The sequence below is a fragment of the Nycticebus coucang genome, chromosome 2 (genome assembly GCF_027406575.1).
Source record: "Nycticebus coucang isolate mNycCou1 chromosome 2, mNycCou1.pri, whole genome shotgun sequence".
NCBI lineage: Eukaryota > Metazoa > Chordata > Mammalia > Primates > Lorisidae > Nycticebus > Nycticebus coucang.
Genome location: NC_069781.1, coordinates 184,352,885 through 184,373,805, shown reverse-complemented (window position 1 = coordinate 184,373,805; position 20,921 = coordinate 184,352,885). Strand labels below are relative to the sequence as shown.

The 20,921-nt window shown below is 50.1% G+C and overlaps 1 protein-coding gene across 3 annotated transcripts in view; it reads right to left on the bottom strand.

The window, feature by feature from the left end:
• SPG7 (SPG7 matrix AAA peptidase subunit, paraplegin) overlaps nucleotides 1-20,921 on the bottom strand; it is a 48,485-nt gene that overhangs the window by 16,226 nt on the left and 11,338 nt on the right. For all 3 annotated transcript variants that reach the window (XR_008373239.1, XM_053555417.1, XM_053555426.1), the window contains exons 4-11: nucleotides 17,873-18,114; nucleotides 15,879-16,018; nucleotides 12,281-12,383; nucleotides 9,549-9,674; nucleotides 8,906-9,068; nucleotides 8,452-8,625; nucleotides 2,003-2,127; nucleotides 836-938 (exon numbers count right to left, since the gene is read on the bottom strand). Coding sequence is in view for 2 of the 3 variants with exons in the window: in XM_053555417.1 (XP_053411392.1) it covers nucleotides 836-938; nucleotides 2,003-2,127; nucleotides 8,452-8,625; nucleotides 8,906-9,068; nucleotides 9,549-9,674; nucleotides 12,281-12,383; nucleotides 15,879-16,018; nucleotides 17,873-18,114 (1,176 nt within the window). In the remaining variant the exon portion in view is untranslated. The remainder of the gene's footprint in view (nucleotides 1-835; nucleotides 939-2,002; nucleotides 2,128-8,451; nucleotides 8,626-8,905; nucleotides 9,069-9,548; nucleotides 9,675-12,280; nucleotides 12,384-15,878; nucleotides 16,019-17,872; nucleotides 18,115-20,921) is intronic.

Below are 20,921 nucleotides of genomic sequence, written 5' to 3'. Positions count from 1 at the left end.
GGCCAAACTGCAACAACAACAACAAAAAAAATAGCCGGGCATTATGGCAGGTGCCTGTAGTCCCAGCTCTCGGGAGGCTGAGGCAAGAGAATCGCCTAAGCCCAAGAGCAGGAGGTTGCTGTGAGCTGTGATGCTATGGCACTCGACCAAGGGCTACAAAATGAGACTATCTCAAAAAAAAATCAAAAGGGAAGATATGGCCAGGCGTGGTAGCTCACACCTATAGTCCCAGCTACTCGAGGGTGAGGCAGGAGGATCACTGAGCCTGAGAGTCTGAGGTTGCTGTGAGCTGGGCTGACTCCAGTGCACTCTAGCCTGGGGGAAGAGTGAGTGAGATGTCACCTCAAAAAAAAAAAAAACAAAAAAAAAAACAAAAAAAAAGAAAGGAAGGTATGTTATCATAGCAAATGGAACTTTTATTTACATTAACCTTTAAAATGAGAGCTATACAGAAATGCCCTTCCTGCTGACTGAAGGCCAGGACTGTGAGGGACATAGAGTGGAGGTGGGGGTCGGGATAGGAAGAGGATGCAGCAGCCATGTGGGGTGTGAGACCCCAGTGAAGGGGGCAGGCCCTGAGTGACGTCCCCCAGGATGTGGGCAGAGGGCACACGTGCCGGGAAAGCAGCACCCCCATGGGGACATCACTGTGCCACAGAGCTGCCTTGTGGACTCGCACACACGAGGAGGCAGCAGTGACATGCCAGGCTTCTATCTCTCAGTCTCACAGGCGTCCGGGCCCCCCAGCTTGAACTGACCAGGGTGCGCTCCTACACGAATAGGCCAGTGTGACCCCACAGGAGGGCCTGGTGCCTGAGTGCAGGTGAGGACATACCACTGAACCCTGGCGTTAGCTCTGCTAGGCGCTGGGAGTAGAAGGTGCTGGCCTGGGTCAGCTTCAGACTCTTCAGGTGCTGCTCAAAGATCTCCCGCCTCTCCTGCCACAGACAAGGAAGCAGACATGAGGTTGGTCTCCTATGTGGCTAATGCTGCAGGCCCCGTCTGTGTGAAGAGAGGCCGCACCCCACCTGCCGACTACAGACAAGACTCACAGGGAGGCAGAACTGTGAGTTCTTAGACAGAGTTTCTCACAATTAGCCACAACCAGTGGTATGAGAAACTACCTCAACAAGCAGCAAGTAGCACTTTAAAAATTAAAATGAACAGAAAAATAATAAATAAAATGGAAACAAAGCACATCATACACAGCAAAGGTCTCTTTGCAAGTTGTTCTCTTCCCAGGCATGTGGCACTTTCTAGGTCCTGCCACAAGATGCTTCCCAGGTGGTCAGCGAGACAGCCAGCCCCATCCAGAGCAGCAGCTCTGGCTCCCGCACTGCATTCATACTCCACTGGACAGGGCCACATCCGCACAGCAGGCCACCCCACGGGCCCTCGCTCCACACCGCCCTCCACCTGCTGAGACCTGCTCACTGAGGGCCACAGTAAAGGCCCATCAGCCAGAAGGTGGGCAGTCGAGCCTGAGCCCTGGGGCAGAGAAGGACATAGGGTGAGGGCCCAGCCATAGGACTCCCACCCTCACCCACACCGGCCACAGTCCCACAGCCAGCAGGACAAGAATTCTGAGGCTGTCTTCGGCTCCAGACAGGAGACGGCACACAGGAAAAAAGGGATTTCCTATTATTTTTCCTCCTGGATTTGGTTTCAAAGAATTTGCTATAAAACTCAACCAAGAAAAAAAAACAGCTTTAGAATAAATAAATACATAAATAAATAAATAAGTAAATCTCTACCAAGACCAGCACTTCAACCCCAAATGGTTAAAGCTGAAAGGAATACCATCAGTGGGCAAGCGGTGACATCTGCAGGCAGCAGGCCAGCAGAGCAGCAGAGTTCCAGAAAGTGGCCGGCCGCACCAAAGCAGCCTGCAGCAGAAGTCACCCACAACACCTGGCAGGACTTCACCTTCACACCTAGAGTAAGGGGGCCAGTCCTGACCCCTTCCCAGCCCTGGGAGGAAACCCCCCACCCGGACTCTGACCTGCAGCGTGGGAAGATCGATGAAGACATGCCGGTCAAGCCGGCCTGGCCGCATCAGAGCACTGTCCAAAATGTCGGCTCGATTGGTGGAGGCCAGGACGATGACATGGTCTGTGGTGCCCATTCCTGAAGGTACAGACCAGACGCAGAGGCCTTAGAGTGGCAACCTGGACATGGGAGACCCCACATGCTCCCCCTGCAGGCTGTGAGAGGGGGAAACACTCCCCTGAGGCCAATGAAGAAGGAGAAGCTACATCCTCCTGACCAGGTGCAGGACATGAGTGGCCCCTCCTTGGGAGCTTCCGACCAGGACTGCCAGGAAGAGCAAGCCTTTGCCTGCTGTGGCAACTGCAAATGGTGGCAACGTCCCCAGGTGTCTGTGGAGACAGAACCGGTCCTGTCCCAGAAGGGTACCAAGCATCACTCACCCTCAAAGACTAGGGCTGTGGTCACCAATACTTGACATCCTGACACTTTAATGTCTGGTCTTAGGCCCATTTCTCACCTGAGAATTTTAAGGTGAGTTCAGAAACCAGCACTGACCCCAGATAAGTGTGAACTTTGACTGGACCCTGAATTGAATAAATCAACTGCAAAAAGGCATTTACGAAGCAAACAGGACACCAGACCCTAACTGGACATCACATGCTATAAAGAACTTTCTAGGTTGGGTGGTGGCTCATGCCTATAATCCCAGCACACTGGGAGGCCAAGGTGGGTGAATTGCCTGAACTCAGGAGTTTGAGACCAGACTGACCAATAGAGACCCCGTCTCTACTAAAATGAAAGAACTAGCCGGGAGCTATGATCTGTAATCCCAGCTACTCTGGAGGCTAAAGCAGGAGGATGACTTGAACCCAAGAGTCTGAGGTTGCTGTGAGTTATGATACCACGACACTCTACCTAGGGTAACAGAGTGAGACTCTGTCTCAAAAAAAAAAAGGGCTCAGTGCCTGTAGCACAGTGGTTACGGCACCAGCCACATACACCAAGGCTGGCGGGTTAGAGGCCAGCTGGGGCAAGTTAAACAACAATGACAACCACAATCAAAAAACAGCTGGGTGCTGTAGCGGGCGCCTGTAGTCCCAGCTACTTGGGAGGCTGAGGCAAGAGAATCACTTAAGTCCAAGAGTCTGAGGTTGCTGTGAGCTGTGACACTAGAGCACTCTACCAAGGGTGACATAGTTAGACTGTCTCAAAAAAAAAAAAAAAATAGATTAATTAATGTATCATATGAATACAGGGTTAGGCTGGGCAGAGGTTCATTGCATGCTTTCTCAGCTGCTCTTACCAAAACGTTGCCAACAGGCCTCACCATGGAGCAGGTGGGAGTGGCCACCTCTGTCCAAAGGGGGTGGGCAGTGCTCATCTCACAGTTCTGACCCCAGGTCTGGGTGAAGCCAACCAAAACAGCACCTCTAGTCTACTCCCAGTGGAAGTGGGCAGATGCTGCCAGTTTGGATAACACACCTGGGGAATCATCAGTGTATTCCAGGGTGCTGGAGCCTTGGGGGCCACGGAGAACCAGGGACCAGTGCCCTACACTGGGCTGCCCAGACATGAGAAAGCTCACAGCAAACACTGCTGCTCACAGACTGTTTATTACTTTAAGTTTAAACAAAGAATAATACCATGAAATGTTCCCCACAGCCTTCCCCATGTCTGACACCCACTATTTGGGGTAACTTCAAGAAAGCCTCTGCATACTGTCAGAGGTCATGTGACTCAAAGGCTATTTCCTAACACAGAAGCGGGGCCTAAGTGTCTGTTGCAGAGCAAAGCCCTCTTTCTGCCAAAGACCCTGTGGACAGGAGACCAGGCTGGATCAGGCCCTTCCCACAGGGGTCTGGTATCCTGAGGGTGCTTCTGTGCCTGGGCTGACATCTGAACAACAATGCTGGGCTTTCTCTTTGCCTGGGTGCATTTTCCCACGATGGATACAGCATCCGTTCCCTCCTCTGCACAGTGAGTAGAGCTCTCCTCCCCAAGAGGCAACAAAGGCGCCTCACACACATCTGAGGGCTCAAAATGCACAGCTGTGTCTTTGCACAAAGGGCTGGCTTGCTGCTGGCCCAACCCAACAAGAGGCCCTCAGTCAGTGGATCCTCAAGCCTGAGCAAATCCAGGGGCGGAAGCTGCTATTTTTAACACAATACAGACAGATTCGGCTCAGAAGAAAATGTTGTTGGACAAACACTCCCTGGTGGGCTTGAGTCTGCCCCAAAAGGTAGTCTCTGTCCACAGTGCACAAAGAAGTAATATAAGCACAGAGCATGGGGCTACTCCCAGGGCTGTGTGTCCAGGAAGTGGGAGCAGGGGAGTCCCCTCCTCTGAGTTTCCTCTGTATTCACCTGGAATGGTGTGTGGTCAACATGCAGAAGGTCACAGAATCAAAGGATGAAATTATGTGGATTAACTTCATTGAACCTCATTTCACAGATCACAAAACCACAGCTTGGAGAAGAGGGGCTCAGTGTGAAACCACAGGGCTCTTCTGCAAATCCACGGGCATGCCTGCCACGTCTACTTTTCACGAAGCATCTTTAGAAGCGCTGTGCACATGTGAAAATCACCCCACTTTTATTATCAGTGACACCTGAAGTGCTGGCCTTTAGACAAACTAGTTATCTGATGACTTTCAAAAGACTACCTGTCCAAAGAACATCATAAAAGGTTATTCATTCAGGCGGCACCTGTGGCTCAGTGGGTATGGCGCCGGCCCCACATACCAAGGGTGGTGGGTTTGAACCTGGCCCCAGCCAAACTGCAACAAAAAAATAGCCGAGCGTTGTAGCAGGCACCTATAGTCCCAGCTACTCAGGAGGCTGAGGCAAGAGAATCGCCTAAGCCCAGGAGTTGGAGGTTGCTGTGAGCTGTGATGCCATAGCACTCTAGCGAGGGCAACAAAGTAAAACTCTGTCTAAAAAAAAAGGTGGCATCTGTAGCTCAAGGAGTAGGGTGATGGTCCCATATACCAGAGGTGGCGGGTTCAAACCAGGCCCTGGCCAAAAAACTGCAAAAAAAAAAAAAGGTTCGTTCTTTAAAGAAACACCTAGGAGCTTGTGTACAATCTAGCCTGTGACTAGAGAGCATGTCTGCTGGGCACTGCCAAGTTTCTGAGCACTATCTGCAGACCTCAACTTGCCAATGTCACGAGACCCTTGTGGCCAGAATCCAAGGTGCCCTTGAGATTTCCTCAGGACACTAAACTACCCACTTGTCCTTGGGGAACTTCCAGAAGCAATGGTCAAAGCCACACTGAAGGTCACACACCACCTAGGAGACAATTTAAAGATGCTCAAAAGAAAAGCAGCACACAGTGGCTGAAGACCTCGCAGGCTTCTTTTCAAGTTTTTTTTTTTTTTTTTTTTTGAGACAGAGTCTCCACCTTGGTGGACTGCCGAGGTGTTACAGCTCACAGCAACCTCAAACTCTTGGGCTCAAGCAATCCTCCTGTCTCAGCCTCCCAAGTAGCTGGGACTACAGGCGCCCGCCACAATGCCTGGCTGTTTTTTAGAGACAGGGTCTTACTCTTGCTCAAGTTGTGAGCTTAGGCGATCCAACACCTCAGCCTTCCAGAGTGTTGGGATTATAGGCGTGAGCCACTGTGCCTGGCCCTTTTCAAATTTTAACAACCCTGTCTGAGCAGCAGCAGGCTCTGCTTCCCCACCTGGCAGAGCCGCGTCACATCCACACCCGCTCAGAGAGGGGTGAGCGAGCACACAGGGACCCTGATAGCACCTGAGGTGCCGGGGGAGGGCTCTGGAGGGTCTGTGGAAGACCCACCTCTGAGGGGGTGTCTCTCACAGTGACACCTCAGAGCCTAAGCCACTCACCCCACATCTGAAGACACCAACTCTCTGAGAAATTTATCCCCTGAAGGCTTCCCCTTAGTGTAGAAGGTGGATATTCAAACCTCGGTCCTGCACACCTGTGCTGACAGCTGGCCAAATGGCTAATAAGGGACGAGTGTGAGGCACATGAGGCCAATGTCTTCATGGCATCTGCACAAAGCAGCCTATCTTGGGTGTTACCAGGAATTTCCCTGTTTTAAATGAGCAGAGCCCTCAGCTTATAAAACAGTCCATCCACCTTCAAGGCTGGGAGGTGGACCCAGGGCCGAGCTCTCTGCCAAGATGGGAGCCCTGGTGCGGCACCTGTGGCTCAGTGGGTAGGGCGCTGGACCCATATACTGAGGGTGGTGGGTTTGAACCCAGCTCAGGCCAAACAGCAACAAAAAATACCCAGGTATTGTGGCGGGCACCTATAGTCCCAGCTACTTGGGAGCCTGAGGCAAGAGAATCACCTAAGCCGAAGATTTGGAGTTTGCTGTGAGCTGTGATGCCATAGCCCTCTACCAAGGGTGATAAATTGAGACTCTGTCTCTACCAAAAACAAAACAAACTCTTGAGCTCAAGTGATTGTCTTTTTTCTTTTTTTTTTTTTTGTCGCCCTGGGTAGAGTGCTGTAGCATCACAGCTCACAGCAACCTCCAACTCCTAGGCTTAAGCGATTCTCTTGCCTCAACCTCTCAAGTAGCTGGGACTACAGGTGCCCGCCACAACACTCGGCTATTTTTTTGGCTGCAGCCATCATTGTTGTTTGGTAGGCCCGGGCTGGATTTGAACCCACCAGCTCAGGTGTATGTGGCTGGCGCCTTAGCCGCTTGAGCCATAGGTGCCAAGCCTTAAGTGATTCTCTTATCTAAGCCTCCTGAGTAGCTGGGACTACAGGCACCCACCACAACATCTGACTGTTTTTTATTTTTCTTTTTTTTTTTTTTTTTTTATTTTTGGCCGGGGCTGGGCTTGAACCCACCACCTCCGGCATATGGGACCGGTGCCCTACCCGTTGAGCCACAGGCGCCACCCCTGTTTTTTATTTTTCTTTTAAATTTTTTTGAGACAGAATCTCAAGCTGTTGCCCTGGGTAGAGTGCCGTGATATCACAGCTCACAGCAATTTCCAACTCTTGGGCTCAAGTGATCTTCTTGCCTCAGTTTTTCTATTTTTAGTAGAGATGAGGTCTCCCTTTTGCTCAGCCTGGTCTTGAACTTAAGAACTTGAGCAATCTGCCCACCTCAAAATCCCACAGTGCTAGGACTATAGACATGAACCACTGTACCCAGCCTTGTAATGCTTTTTTAAATCCAACATTGTTTCAAAATGAAAAGTTAAAAATGAAGTTTTGGGCTCAGCACCTGTAGCACAGTGGTTACAGTGCTGGCCACATGCACCGAGGCTGGAGGGTTCAAACCCACCCAGGCCTGCTAAACAACAACAACTGCAACAACAAATGTTGTGGCGGGTACCTGTAGTCCCAGCTACTTGGGAGGCTGAGGCAAGAGAATTGCTTAAGCCCAAGAGTTTGAGGTTGCTGTGAGCTATGACACCACGGCACTCTACCCAGGGTGACATAGTGAGACTCTGTCTCAAAAAAAAAAAAAAGAAATGAAGTTTCGGCTGGATATGTATTCCTAGTACTCCGGGAATCCAAGGCAGGAGGATTCCCTTGAGCTCAGGAGTTCGAGATCAGCCTGAGAAAGAGTGAAACCCCATCTCTAAAACAGCTGCACATCGTGCCAGGCGCCTGTAGTCCCAGCTACTCAGCAGGCTGCGGCAAGAGGATCACTTGAGCCCAGGAGTTTGAGGTGGCTGTGAGCTGTGACACCATGGCACTCTACCATGGGCAACAAGTGAGACTCTGTCTCAAAAATAAATAAATAAATAAATAAAAAATAAAATAGAAGTTACAGGCCAGTTGCAGTGGCTCATGCCTATGATCCCAGCACTCTGGGAGGCCAAGGTGGGTGGACTGCTTGAGGTCTGAGACAAGAGGATCACTTAAGCCCAAGAGTTGCAGATTGCTGTGAGCTACAATGCCATGGCACGCTACCCAGGGCAACAGGTTGGCACTCTGTTTCATAAATAAATAAGAAAAATAAAATAGAAGTTACAAAAGTCTGGGGAAGGGCTAATGGGAACAGAGCTTCTGTTTGGGCTGAAGAGAAAGCTCTGGAGGCGGTGGGAGCGGCTACATGGCGCTGTGAGCGTGCTTCATGCCTCATCTGCACACTGGGAGTGGTTTGTACTGTACCATTGTTTGTACACTATACCACGAAATCCACACAAAGAAAACAGAACTTACAAGAGGAGCTCAAAAGACAAATAATGCCAGTTCGGCGCCTGTAGCTCAACTGGACCTGGTGGGTTCGAATTTAGCCCAGGCCAACTACAACCAAAAAATAGCAGTGCCTATTTGGGCGGTGCCTGTGGCTCAAAGGAGTAGGGCGCCGGCCTCATATACCAGAGGTGGTGGGTTCAAACCCGGCCCTGGCCAAAACTGCAAAAAAAAAAAAAAGACAAACAATGCCCTATCATCTTTAGTGGGTTAGCTCCATTCAAAAGAAAACTGTGCAAGCCAGAACAGTGGTCACTCTTGGGCACTGACCATCCATCTCCACCAGCAGTTGGTTGAGTGTCTGTTCCTCCTCCGTGTTGGAGAATCCGGCTGTGGTGGTCGAGCGCTTCTTGCCCACGGCATCAATCTCATCAATGTACACTATGCAGGGGGCCCGGGCCCGGGCTTCTTTAAAGAGGCTCCGCACACGGGCAGCACCAAGACCTGGGTGGACACAGAAAGTATTAAGAAATGGACAACAAAAAACAAATCCTTGGGCTGGGACCAGGCCAAGCTGCCCCCAAGAGTGATGAAACCTAAGAGGACTCCCACTCCCTGCACATAGGCCAGCAGCAGCCTCAGCCCTCTTCAGCCCTGATTCATCTCAAGATGCACCACTTCCTCTACCTTAGGCTCTCACTTCCCTTCTCTGTGCCCCCTATTTCCTCTGGGGAAGGGTGTGTGGGGAGAGAATCCTCCCAGACAAGAGGTCAGGTGAACCTACCTCCAATGACCTCCACAAACTCTGGACCGGCCATCGCCAAGAAGGGCACCTGGGCCTCTGTGGCCACCGCCTTGGCCAGCAGTGTCTTTCCACAGCCGGGGGGTCCCAGCAGCAGCGCCCCCTTTGGGACCTTGGCGCCAAGCTGCAGGAAGCGCTCCGGGCTCTAGACGGCAGCAGACAGCACGGCACTGAGTACTCAGTTTCAGAGAGGACATTAGGAAGTCACGCGCAGGAAGGGTGGGGGTGGTTCGAGTGGTTCTGGGAAAAGCACGGATCTTTGCCAAAGACCATGTGTCTAGGATGGTTGACAGGACAGTCAGCAGTCCTCTGTGAACTTTAGTCACAGGCCAGTGTGAACTTCTCCTCTGCAGAACACTGTGCACTGAGCAGCCATTGCTTACGGGTATCCCCATGGGAGGACTCAACACCTAATAAGTGCAATTCCTCACCACTCAACACCTAATAAGTGCAATTCTTATCCCTATGGAGGCATCCCTCCAGGAGAGAAAGGAGGCTGCCACCCATTGCTGGGGGTGTCCCCGTGGGAGGGTCACCACTTAACACCTACTGAGTGCAATTCCTATCTCTAAGGAGGCCTCCCTGCAAGAGGCTGCCACCCACTGCCAGGCCCTCATGGCCTCACCTTCAGATAGTCCACGAACTCTCGGACTTCCAACTTGGCCTCATGCATTCCTGCCACATCCTTGAAGCTGACCCCTTTGCCCATCTTCCCATCCACAATTGTGAAACGAGCCATTTTTAGCTGATTCTGTGAAAACAGAGAACAGCACAAGGAGCTGAGTGTTTCTTGCAGAGCAAGAAGACCCACCAGCTGCTCCATGATGGAGGCTCAGCCCACAGCACTGACGCTGACTCAAGTCCCACCCCTCAGACTCTATCCTGGAGAACACCCGACTCAAGTCAGACACGGCCCACAGGCCACTTAGCACACACAGGGAAATGCTTATTTTATGCCATTAATTGGTAGGAAAATTGTCTAGCAATTTTCCTTAAAGGAAACCTTCCCACACAAACTTTTTAAATGTCTTTTGCATGAACTGTATTATTCCATATGATTTTCCCTACTACTATATAATTTCCTTTTCTAACTGTAAAAATGATGTAATAGTGACTAGTGCTGGGGAGTCTTGCTAGAAATGTTACTTGGTAAATTTCTGGAGAGCCACAGGCAGGGTAGAGAAGGCTCCTAGTACAGGGCATGTGCTGTCAGATGCGACACTTTGAAAGACATATGGGAGATGCCTGTGTGTATAACTCATCAAGGTATTATTATTATTTTGTTTTTTTGGAGACAATCTCACTATGTTGCCCTTGGTAAAGTGCCATGGTGTCACAGCTCCCAGCAACCTCAAACTCTTGGATTAAAACGATTCTGTTTCCTCAGCCTCCCAAGTAGCTGGAACTACAGGCACCCACCACAATGCCAGGCTATTTTTTTTGTTGTTGTCGTCATTGTTGTTTAGCAGGCCTGGGCCAGGTTCAAACCCGCCAGCCTCAGTATATGTGGCTGGCGCCCTAGCCGCTGAGCTATGGGCACTGCCCCACAATCTTTGTTGTTGTTGTAGTTGTCATTGTTGTCTGGCAGGCCCGGGCTGGGTTCAAACTTGGTAAATTTCTGAGCTATTGGCGCTAAGCCTCATCATGGTATTATTTAAGCACATCAAAAACATTTAAAAATTATGAAACTTGAATAAAATATGGCACAGTCCCACAATGAAATACCATGGACCATTAAAAATAGCAGCGAAGTCTTTAGCTACAAAGAAATATGCTCTTCATCTCAGTGGAAGTGACACAGGGACACTTCCAGGGATGGAGCAGGACATGCCCACGGCCTGGCCCAACTCTGAGTGGAGGCGAAGCTACAGAGAAAATAAACGTGGTATAAATGCACATGACAGACAGCTGATTATGCTTATTTAACATTGCTCCTTTAAAGACAATCTTTAAAATGTCTCAGCTTCTTAGCCAGTTGGAGAAAATAAGGCTAAAAAAAAAAAGTCATTCTCCACTGCTTATTGAAAACCATCCTCGCCTATAGTCCCAGCTACTTGGGAGGCTGAGACAAGAGAATCAATTAAGCCTAAGAGTTTGAGGTTGCTGTGAGCTGTGACGCCATAGCACTCTACCTAGGTCAACATAGTGGGACTTTGTCCCAAAAAAACAAAACAAAACAAAACTAGCCTACAGGCTCGGCACCCATTGTTCACTGGTTAGGGCGCTGGTCACATGCACCAGGGCTGGTGGGTTCAAATGTGACCTGGGCCTGCTAAACAACAACAACAAAAAAAAAAAACAGGGCTTGGCGCCTGTGGCTCAGTGGCTAAGGCACCAGCCACATACATCGGAGGTAGCAGGTTCGAATCCAGCCTGGGCCTGCCAAACAACGACATCTACAACCAAAAAACAGCCCGGTGTTGTGGCAGGTGCCTGTAGTCCCAGCTACTTCGGAGGCTGAGGCAAAAGGATCGCTTAAGCCCAAGAGCTGGAGGTTGCTGTGAGCTATGACCACAGCACTCTGCAGAGGGTGACAGTGATCCAAAAAAAAAAAAAAAAAGCTGGGCGTTGTGGGGGGCACCTAGTAGTAGTTCCAGCTACTAGAGAGGCTGGGTAGAGTGTCAACTAAACAACTGCAACAAAAAAATGGCTGGGTGTTGTGGTACGCGCCTGTTAGTCCCAGCTACTAGGGGGGCCGAGGCAAGAGAATCCTGTGCTTGAGCACAGGAGTTTGAGGTTGCTGTGAGCTGTGATGCCATGGAACTGTACTGAGGGCAACACAGTAAGACTCCGTCTCAAAAAAAAAAACAAAAAAATATAAAACAAAAAACTATCGGGCGGCGCCTGTGGCTCAGTGGGTGGGGCGCCGGCCCCATGTACCGAGGGTGGCAGGTTCAAGCCCAGCCCCGGCCAAACTGCAACCAAAAAAAAAAAAATAGCCGGGCGTTGTGGCAGGTGCCTGTAGTCCCAGCTAAGGCAAGAGAATCGCTTAAGCCCAGGAGTTGGAGGTTGCTGTGAGCTGTGTGAGGCCACGGCACTCTACCCAGGGCCATAAAGTGAGACTCTTGTCTCTACAAAAAAACAAAAAACAAAAAAAAACTATCCTATAAACTCACTTGTCTCAGTCACCCTAGAATTCAGACAAGAGGGCCTGAGAGAAAGTTATATACCCTCAATGAGCCAATCAAAAGGAACAGTGAGCTGCCAAATTATGGCTTCAGGTTGGTCTTTGCAAGACGTTGTCACTGCACACTTATTCTGTAGTTTATGGAAAAGTGTTTAGCAGAAAGAAACACAAGGAAAACCCTGAAACTACAAGTCCAGCAAGTTCAACCAAGTCAGATTTGTACGACTTACAAAAGCGCTGAATCCGCCTTCCCTTCCCGCCATGCCGGCCAGACGGAAAACATACCACAGGATGGCCAGGCCCACCGCTGTCATTCCGAGGGCGTAGAGAGCGCTGGGAGAAAGAGAGACCATTATGGCTCAAACATCACTGCCTGACAAACACACCTTGCAAAGCCAGAGCCGTCACTGACAATGGTTCAGAGATGAGGGGTCCGAGCCTCAGACTGCTGTGTAGAGCAGAACTGCTATGAAAACTGGCTCTCTTGCCCAATTCTCACAGATTGTCCTCTTCTTCCCCCGAGGCCCCCCCCCCACAGAGACAGAGCCTCAGGCCATAGCCCTCAGTAGAGTGCTGTGGCATCACAGCTCATAGCAACTTCCAACTCCTGGGCTCAAGCAATTCTCTTGCCTCTGCCTCCCAAGTAGCTGGGACTACAGGTGCCCATCACAACGCCCAGCTATTTTTTGGTTGCAGCCGTCATTGTTGTTTGGTGGGCCCGGGATGCATTTGAACCCACCAGCTCAGGTGTATGTGGCTGGCGCCTTAGCCGCTTAAGCCACAGGCACTGAGCTAGACTGTCCTCTTCTAAAAGTTTCCTGAGTGATCAGATTATGTGTGTAATTGCTGGGGATGCCTGTTTATGGTCCTAGAAGTAACCCTTGTGACAGTAACCAACAAAGCAGGTTCTTAAATGTTCAAAACATTTTCAAAAGTAGGTATCAAGCCAGGTGTGGTGGCTCACACCTGTAATCCTAGCACGTGGGAGGCTGAGGCGGGTGGATTGCCTGAGCTCACATGTTGGAGACTAGCCAGAGCCAGAGTGAGACCTCCTCTCTAAAATTAGCCGGGTGTTGTAGTGGGAGCCTATAGTCCCAGCTACTTGGGAGGTTGAGGCAAGAGAATCCTTTGAGGCTCAGCACCTGTAGCTCAGCAGCTAGGGTACCAGCCATATACACTGGGGTTGGCAGGTTCGAACCCAACTCTTGCCTGCCAAACAACAATTACAACTACAACAAAAAAACACCTAGGCATTGTGGTGAGCACCTGTAGTCCCAGCTATTTGGGAGGCTGAGGCAAGACAATTGCTTAAGCCCAAGAGATTGAGGTTGCTGTGAGCTGTGATGCCACAGCACTCCACCAATGGTAACCAAGTGAGGCTGTCTGAAAAAAACAACAAAAAAGGTAGCTATCAGCTTCAATTAGCAAGGTAAAATAAGCCTAGCAGTAGCAAAGTAAATCCTAGGACTAGGGTCTCAGCATGAAGTGGAGACTACCCTGGGTCTGTCCCCTGCCTCTCTGTCCTGCTGTCATTTACCTAAAATAGAATCAGGAGTACAGTGAGCTCTGAGGACTCACTGGGCCTCACATTCCAGCAGCCCATCACTGGCATTCTGTATCTTACCAAGCTGCAGTACAACAATGCCCCCATCTCTGCAAAGTGACTTGTCACTGGGGTGCTGACAGGTGACCACTGTACGCTCCCAAGGGCCTGTCAGGATCCACGGCCCTTAACTGACAGCTCTCACCCATCTGTTTCTCTCTCAACCCTGAAACAAGAACTTCTACCTTCCATCCCTGTTTCCACCCATTCTGTTCTCTGTGTTTGTAGAAGACAAGCCCACAATGAGGTGAGTTCAGAAAAATGACCCAACTAGGGCGGTGCCTGTGGCTCAAAGGGGTAGGGAGCCAGCCCCATATGCCGGAGGTGGCGGGTTCAAACCCAGCCCCGGACAAAAACTGCAAAAAAAGAGAAAGAAAAGAAAAGAAAACACAGGGTGGCGCCTGTGGCTCAGTGAGTAGGGTGCCGGCCCCATATACCAAAGGTGGTGGGTTTGAACCTGGCCCCAACCAAACTGCAACAAAAAAAACAGCCAGGCATTGTGGCAGGCGCCTGTAGTCCCAGCTACTAGGGAGGCTGAGGCAAGAGAATTACCTAAGCCTAAGAGTTGGAGGTTGCTGTGAGCTGTGACGCCATGGCACTCTTCTGAGGGTGATAAAGTGAGATTCTGCCTCTAAAAACAAAAAGGCAAAAACAATCCAACTAAAGAAAACGACCAAACAGTCTGCACTCACCTGTGGACTCACCTAGCACCAACTGGGAATATTCGGAGAAAAAAACTAAATCTGTACTTTTTTTTTTTTTGGTCACTATTCCTTAATATAGTGTAACTATCACCGACATAGTGTTTACACGGTATGAGACAGGGGCTTTGGCTTCCTCCAGTACTGGCATCCTCAGGAGGTCCTGGAAACTGCCCCCATCACTGAAGGATGAGCTTATTTCCAAATTTCCCAGAATTATATCATTCATTACTACATATGTTAGGTTTTTTTTTTTTTTTTTTGAGAGAGAGAATCTCACTTTGTCGCCCTCAGTAGAGTGAAGTGACGTCACAGCTCACAGCAACCTCCAACTCTTGGGCTTAGGCAATTCTCTTGCCTCAGCCTCTGAGTAGCTGGGACTACAGGCACCCACAACACCTGGCTATTTTTTGTTGCAGTTTGACCAGAGCCAGGTTCAAACCTGCCTCCCTCAGTATATGGGGCCGGCGCCCTACCCACTGAGCCACAGGTGCTGCCCAGGTTTTCTTTTTAGACAGTCTCACTATGTCGCCCTCAGTAGAGTGCTGTAGACTCACAACTCACAGCAACCTCCAATTCTTGAGTTTAAGCGATTCTCTTGCCTCAGCTTCCCAAGTAGGTAGGACTACAGGTGCCCACCGCAATGCCTGGCTATTTTTTTGTTGTAGTTGTCATGTACTTTGGCAGGCCTGGGCCGTGTTGGAACCCGGCAGCTCTAGTATACATGGCTGGCGCCCTAACTGCTGAGTTACAGGTGTTTAGACAAAATGGAACACTTTTTTTTTTTTTTTTGTAGAGACAGAGTCTCACTTTATGGCCCTCGGTAGAGTGCCGTGGCCTCACACAGCTCACAGCAACCTCCAACTCCTGGGCTTAAGTGATTCTCTTGCCTCAGCCTCCCGAGTAGCTGGGACTACAGGCGCCCGCCACAACGCCCGGCTATTTTTTTTTTTTTTCTTTTTTTGAGACAGAGTCTCACTTTGTCATCCTGGGTAGAGTGCCATGGCATCATAGCTCCCAGCAACCTCAAACTCTTGGTCTCAAGTGATTCTCTGGCCTCAGCCTCCTGAGTAGCTGGGACTATAGGCACCCGCCACAGTGGCTGGCTATTTTTAGAGACTGGGTCTCACTCTTGCTCAGGCTGGTCTTGAACCTGTAAGCTCAGGCAATCCACCCGCCTTGGCCTCCCAGAGTGGTAGGATTACAGGCGGGAGCTTCTGCTCTGGCCAGGTGTTTTTTTGTTTGTTTTTTGTTTTCTTTAAGACAGTCTTGCTCTGCCATCCCAGGGGGAGTGCAGTGGGGTCAGCCTAGCTCACAGCAACCTCAAACTCCTGAGCTCAAGGGATCCTTCTGCTTACACCTCCCAGAGTCCTGAGACTACAAGCATGAGCCATAGTGCCCAGCCCACTCCTCCAAGGGACTGTAGTTAATTGTAGGCAAAGACAATTTGAGATTTTTTGTTTGCAAAGATGTTCTCACACTGCAAAGCCTTTAGTTCAAGAGCCAAAAAAGTGACTGGCATACTTTCCAAAGAAGCCGGCACGCTTATAGGAGACCAGGATCCTGTCCTTCCCATCAATATTCAGCTCATCTTCAGCTGCTCGAAGCTTCTCTTCAAATTTGTCGATATTTGCAACCTGCATTCGGTACATCAAGGCCAGCCTCTGGGGCAAAACCAGAGACCACAGTTAAAGGACAGGACACGCTGCCCACCACACGGTGACCACAGGATAGGCCCATAACACACTGAACACATAGCTTCAGGGTTCTGAAGACGAAACTAAAACAATTGCCTTAAAATTGTTTAACTTCACAATGATGCAAAATCAACACATATCCACACACCATCGCATGACACGATAGGGCAACATGAGGAAAACCTGATGGAGCTGAAAACAAATTTTTGACCCATGATTATTTTTGGGCATGCCCCCACTCAAATCAAGGGCCACTTGTACTTCCAAGTCTAAAAATTTAGTGTTCTCTCAACATCTTGAGAAACAAAATTTCTTGTTTTATTTTTTACAGTTTTGGCCAGGGCCAGGCTTGAACCCGCCACCCACGGCATATGGGGCCAGCACTCTACTCCTTGAGCCATAGGCACCACCACATCCGGCTATTTTTGTTGTTGCAGTTGGCACTGTGGTTTAGCTGACCCGGGCCATGTTGGAACCTGCCAGCCCCAGTGTATGTGGCCAGTGCTGTAACCACTAAGCTTTGAGTGTTGAGCTCCAAGACCCTTTTCCTGACAGCCTGGTCTACATACTCTCCAGGGTTGAATTATTCAAGGCTCAGATTCTGAACACCCCAGGAACCTAAATTAAACTACCAGATTTTCCCCCAATCCTGACTGGTCTCAGAAAATCCTTCACAGAATGAGTGTCGTGAGAGCAGCCTGCAAAGGCTTTGATGGAGGGACAGACCCCCCAGTCCCCAAGGATGCCACTGCTCTGCTGGCTGCACACCCCATGGTTTCAGCTGTTGGATTAACCCAACGAACACCAAATGCTTCATCTAGACTTTTCCAATGCCTCAGACCACTCAAACACGCAGCCACCACCAGCTGGCACAGAAATGAAAGTGCAGAAATCACTCTCTTTCTATGCCAAGGTCCAGAAAGAAGCTGATTTCGACTCCACAGCCTCTGCCAACCTCCTCTGCTCACTTGGTCCTGACGCAGCTGCTGCCCCTGCAGCCCTTGCTGCACACCCAAGCTGCTGAGCTCCATCCCCAGGTGAGGCTTTGGTCACTCCCTCCCATCTCTGTGGTGCGTGGGAATTGTACCTCACTGTTTCAGGACATGCTGACCCCACCGCCCCCCTACTAAATCGCAAGTCTCACAAAGAAACACCAGCTGTGAACCACGGGTTCCAGAGCTACCCTTAACGGAGCCCACAAGGCAGGGCTGGGCCCCCAGCTGATCACTCAGGCAGGACAAGCATCTGCCCGGCCAATCTGCTCTACCCAGAAACCAGGGCAGCTGCACAAGGGGCTCTGCCATGGGGGAGAGGTCACCCTACCTTCAGTGTTAAGTTTTGAGCATTTTGTGGGAAGCTTCTACTTAACTAATTCCCTGCTAGCTGGGCTCCTGTGAATGTGCGTGGCACCCCCTACCTTCCCAGACAATACCTGCACCCACCCAGCCGGGCCCAACAGGGCTTCAGGGCTGCAGGGCTCATCTCCTTAATACCTTATGCCAGTCATGTCCTGGCCAATCTGTCCCTCACCCCACCTTCTCTCTGTGCATGGTTCCCACAGATGAGGACCTTGCCGGCCTGTCTGGAGCATGTGTCAACGCTCCCCTCAGTGACCATCTTCCTTCATCTCCATCTTGGTGAGCCACAACTCAAATCCTTTCTATGAACCCAACTTTAAAGTTCCCAATACTCACATCTTGTTTTAAGACAACCAAATAAACAAGGGTGGGACCTAAAAGGAAAAGGAATGTTCCCAAATCCCCAGGTCTCTGTGCAGCAACAGCCACAGCAACTGGCACCCGCATCTAGGCCCCAACTCACAGGCCGTCCAAACACCACAGCCCCGGGGTGCAGGTAGACTTCCACTACGTCACTCTCAGGCACCACCTGCACCCGCTGCACCTCGCCTTTGGCCAGCATCTCATTGACGAAGTCACTCCAGGAGATGTTGCCCCCACTGGTACTGAGAGAGTTCAGCAGACTCATGACAACTGCGATGACGAACAGGGTGCGTAGCCGCTCCCGGTACATCTGGTCTTCACGCTCCCTCCGTCTCCTCTCCTCTGAGCCAACAGGGAGCAAAAGGCAGAGTCAGGCACAGTGAGTGAAACGAAACAGCTGATGCTCTAAGGCCTAGGCACTGACCTCAACAACCTTTTTTCTTATTGTTGAGGCACAGTCTGGCTTTGTCACACTTGGTACAGTGCCACGGTGTCATAGTTCAGAGCAACCTCAGACTCCTTGGCTCAACCAATCCTCCTACTTCAGCCTCTCGAATAGCTAGGACTACAAGTGCCCACCAAAATGTCCAGCTATTTTTAGTGACAGAGTTTGGCTCTAACTCAGGCTGATCTCAAACTTCTGAGCTCAGGCAATCAACCTGTGTTGGCCTCCCAGAATGCTAAGATTATAGGTGTGAGCTACAGCTGTGCATGGCCAGGAAACTTTTTTTTTCTGGGGACAGAGTCTCACTTTGATATTTTTTTTTTTTTTTAGAGACAGAGTCTTACGCTGTTGTCCTTGGTAGAGTGCCGTGGTGTCACACAGCTCACAGCAACCAACTCTTGGGCTGGCAATTCTCTTGCCTCAGCCTCCCAAGTAGCTGGGACTACAGGCACCTACCACAACGCCCGGCTACTTTTTGTTGCAGTTTGGCCGGGGCTGGGTTTGAACCTACCACCCTTGGCATATGGGGCTGGCGCCCCACCCACTGAGCCACAGACACCACCCGACTGTGTCTCATTTTGTTGCCCTCAGTAGAATGCCGTGGCATCACAGCTCATAGCAACTTCAAACTCTTGGATTTAAGTGATCGTCTTGCCTCAGCCTCCCAAGTAGCTGGGACTACAGGTGCCCACCACATGCCTGGGTACTTTTTAGAGACAGGGTCTCACTCTTGTTTAGACTGATGTTGAACTGGTAAGCTCAGGCAATCCACCTGCCTTGGCTTCCCAGGTGCTGGGATTACAGGCGTGAGCTTCCGTGCCTGGCCAGGAAAAACATTTTTTAGATTAATTAATTAGAGACAGAGTCTATGTCACCCTCAATAGTGTGTCATGGTGTCACAGCTCACAGCAACCTCAGACTCTTGGGCTTAAGCATTCTTTTGCCTAAGTCTCCCAAGTAGTTGAGACTATAGGCACCTGCCTCAATGCCTGGCTATTTTTTGGTTGTAGTTGTCATTGTTGTTTGGCAGGCCCGAGCCAGGTTCAAACCTACCAGACTCAGTGTATGTGGCTGGCACCCTAACCAGTGAGCTATGAGCACCAAGCTAACCAGCGAGCTATGAGCACCAAGCCCAAGAAAGTATTTTTAAATCCAGAAAGGCTGACACAAGAGAATGGCATGAGCCCCAGAGACGGAGATTGCTGTAAGCTATGACCTCAAGGGGACAAAGTAAGACTCTGCCTCAAAAAAAAAAAAACAAAAAAACAAAAAAACACAATGGGCGGCGCCTGTGGCTCAGTGGGTAGGGCGCCGGCCCCATATACCGAGGGTGGCAGGTTTGAACCTGGCCCTGGCCAAAGTGCAACAAAAAAATAGCCGGGCATAGTGGCGGGCGCCTGTAGTCCCAGCTACTTGGGTGGTTGAGGAAAGAGAATCACATAAGCCCAGGAGTTGGAGGTTGCTGTGCCCAGTGACGCCATGGTACTCTACCAAGGGTGATAAAGTGAGACTTTGTCTCCAAGAAAAAAAAAACAAAACAAACCCCCCCCCCATACACACACACAAAATGCAACTGGCACAACAGCTCACACCTATAATCCTACCAATTTAGGAAGGTGAAGCAGAAGATCACTTGAACCCAGGAGTTCAAGCCCAGCCTGAGCAACAGTGAGACCCTGTCTCTACTAAAAACAGAAAAACTAGCTGGGCCAGCCGTGGTGCTCACACCTATAATCCTAGCACTATGGGAGGCCAAGGAGGGTGGATTGCACTGAGTTCATGGGTTTGAGACCAACCTGAGCCAGAATGAGACCCTGTTTCTTAAAAAAAAAAAAAAAAAAAAAAATCTAGGCATTGTGGTGGGGGCCTATAGTCCTAGTTACATGGGAGGCTGAGGCAACAGAATTGCCTGAGCTCAAGAGTTGGAGATTGCTGTGAGCTATGATGCTACAGCACTCCACAGAGGGTGACAAAGTGAGACTCTGTCTCAAAAAAGAAAAACTAGGTTTGGCACCTGTATCTGTAGCTCAGAGGCTAGGGCACCAGCCAAGTACACCGGAGCTGGTAGGTTTGAACCCAGCCCAGGCCTGCCAAACAGCAATGACAATCACAACAAAAAAATAGCCAGGAGTTGTGGTGGGCACTTGTAGTAGTTGAGAGGTGAGGTAGGCTTAAGCCCAAGAGTTTGAGGTTGCTGTGAGCTGGGATGCCACAGCACTCTACCAAGGGCAACATAGTGAGACTCTGTCTCAAAAAAAAAAGAAAAAGAAAAACTAGGCAGGTATTGTTTTGGGCACCTACATTCCCAGCTAGAGGTGCAAAAGGATCACTTAAACCCAGGAGTTCGAGATTGCAGGAAGCAGGGCTGATGCCATGGCACTCTACCCAGGGCAACAGAGTGAGACTATGTTTCAGAAAACAGGAAAACAGTTCAAGATGATTATTTTTCAGATTTTTTTTTTTTTTTTTGAGACAGACTCTTACTTTGTCACCCTGGTAGAGTGCCATGATGTCACAGCTCACAGCAACCTCAAACTCCTTGGCTCAAGTGATTCTCTTGCCTCAGTCTCCCGAGTCGCTGGACTACAGGTGCCCACCACAAGGCCTGACTATTTTTAGAGATGCAGTCTGGCTCTTGCTCAGGCTAGTCTGGAACCCTTGAGCTCAGGCAATCTACACACCTTGCCTCCCAGAGTGCTAGCAT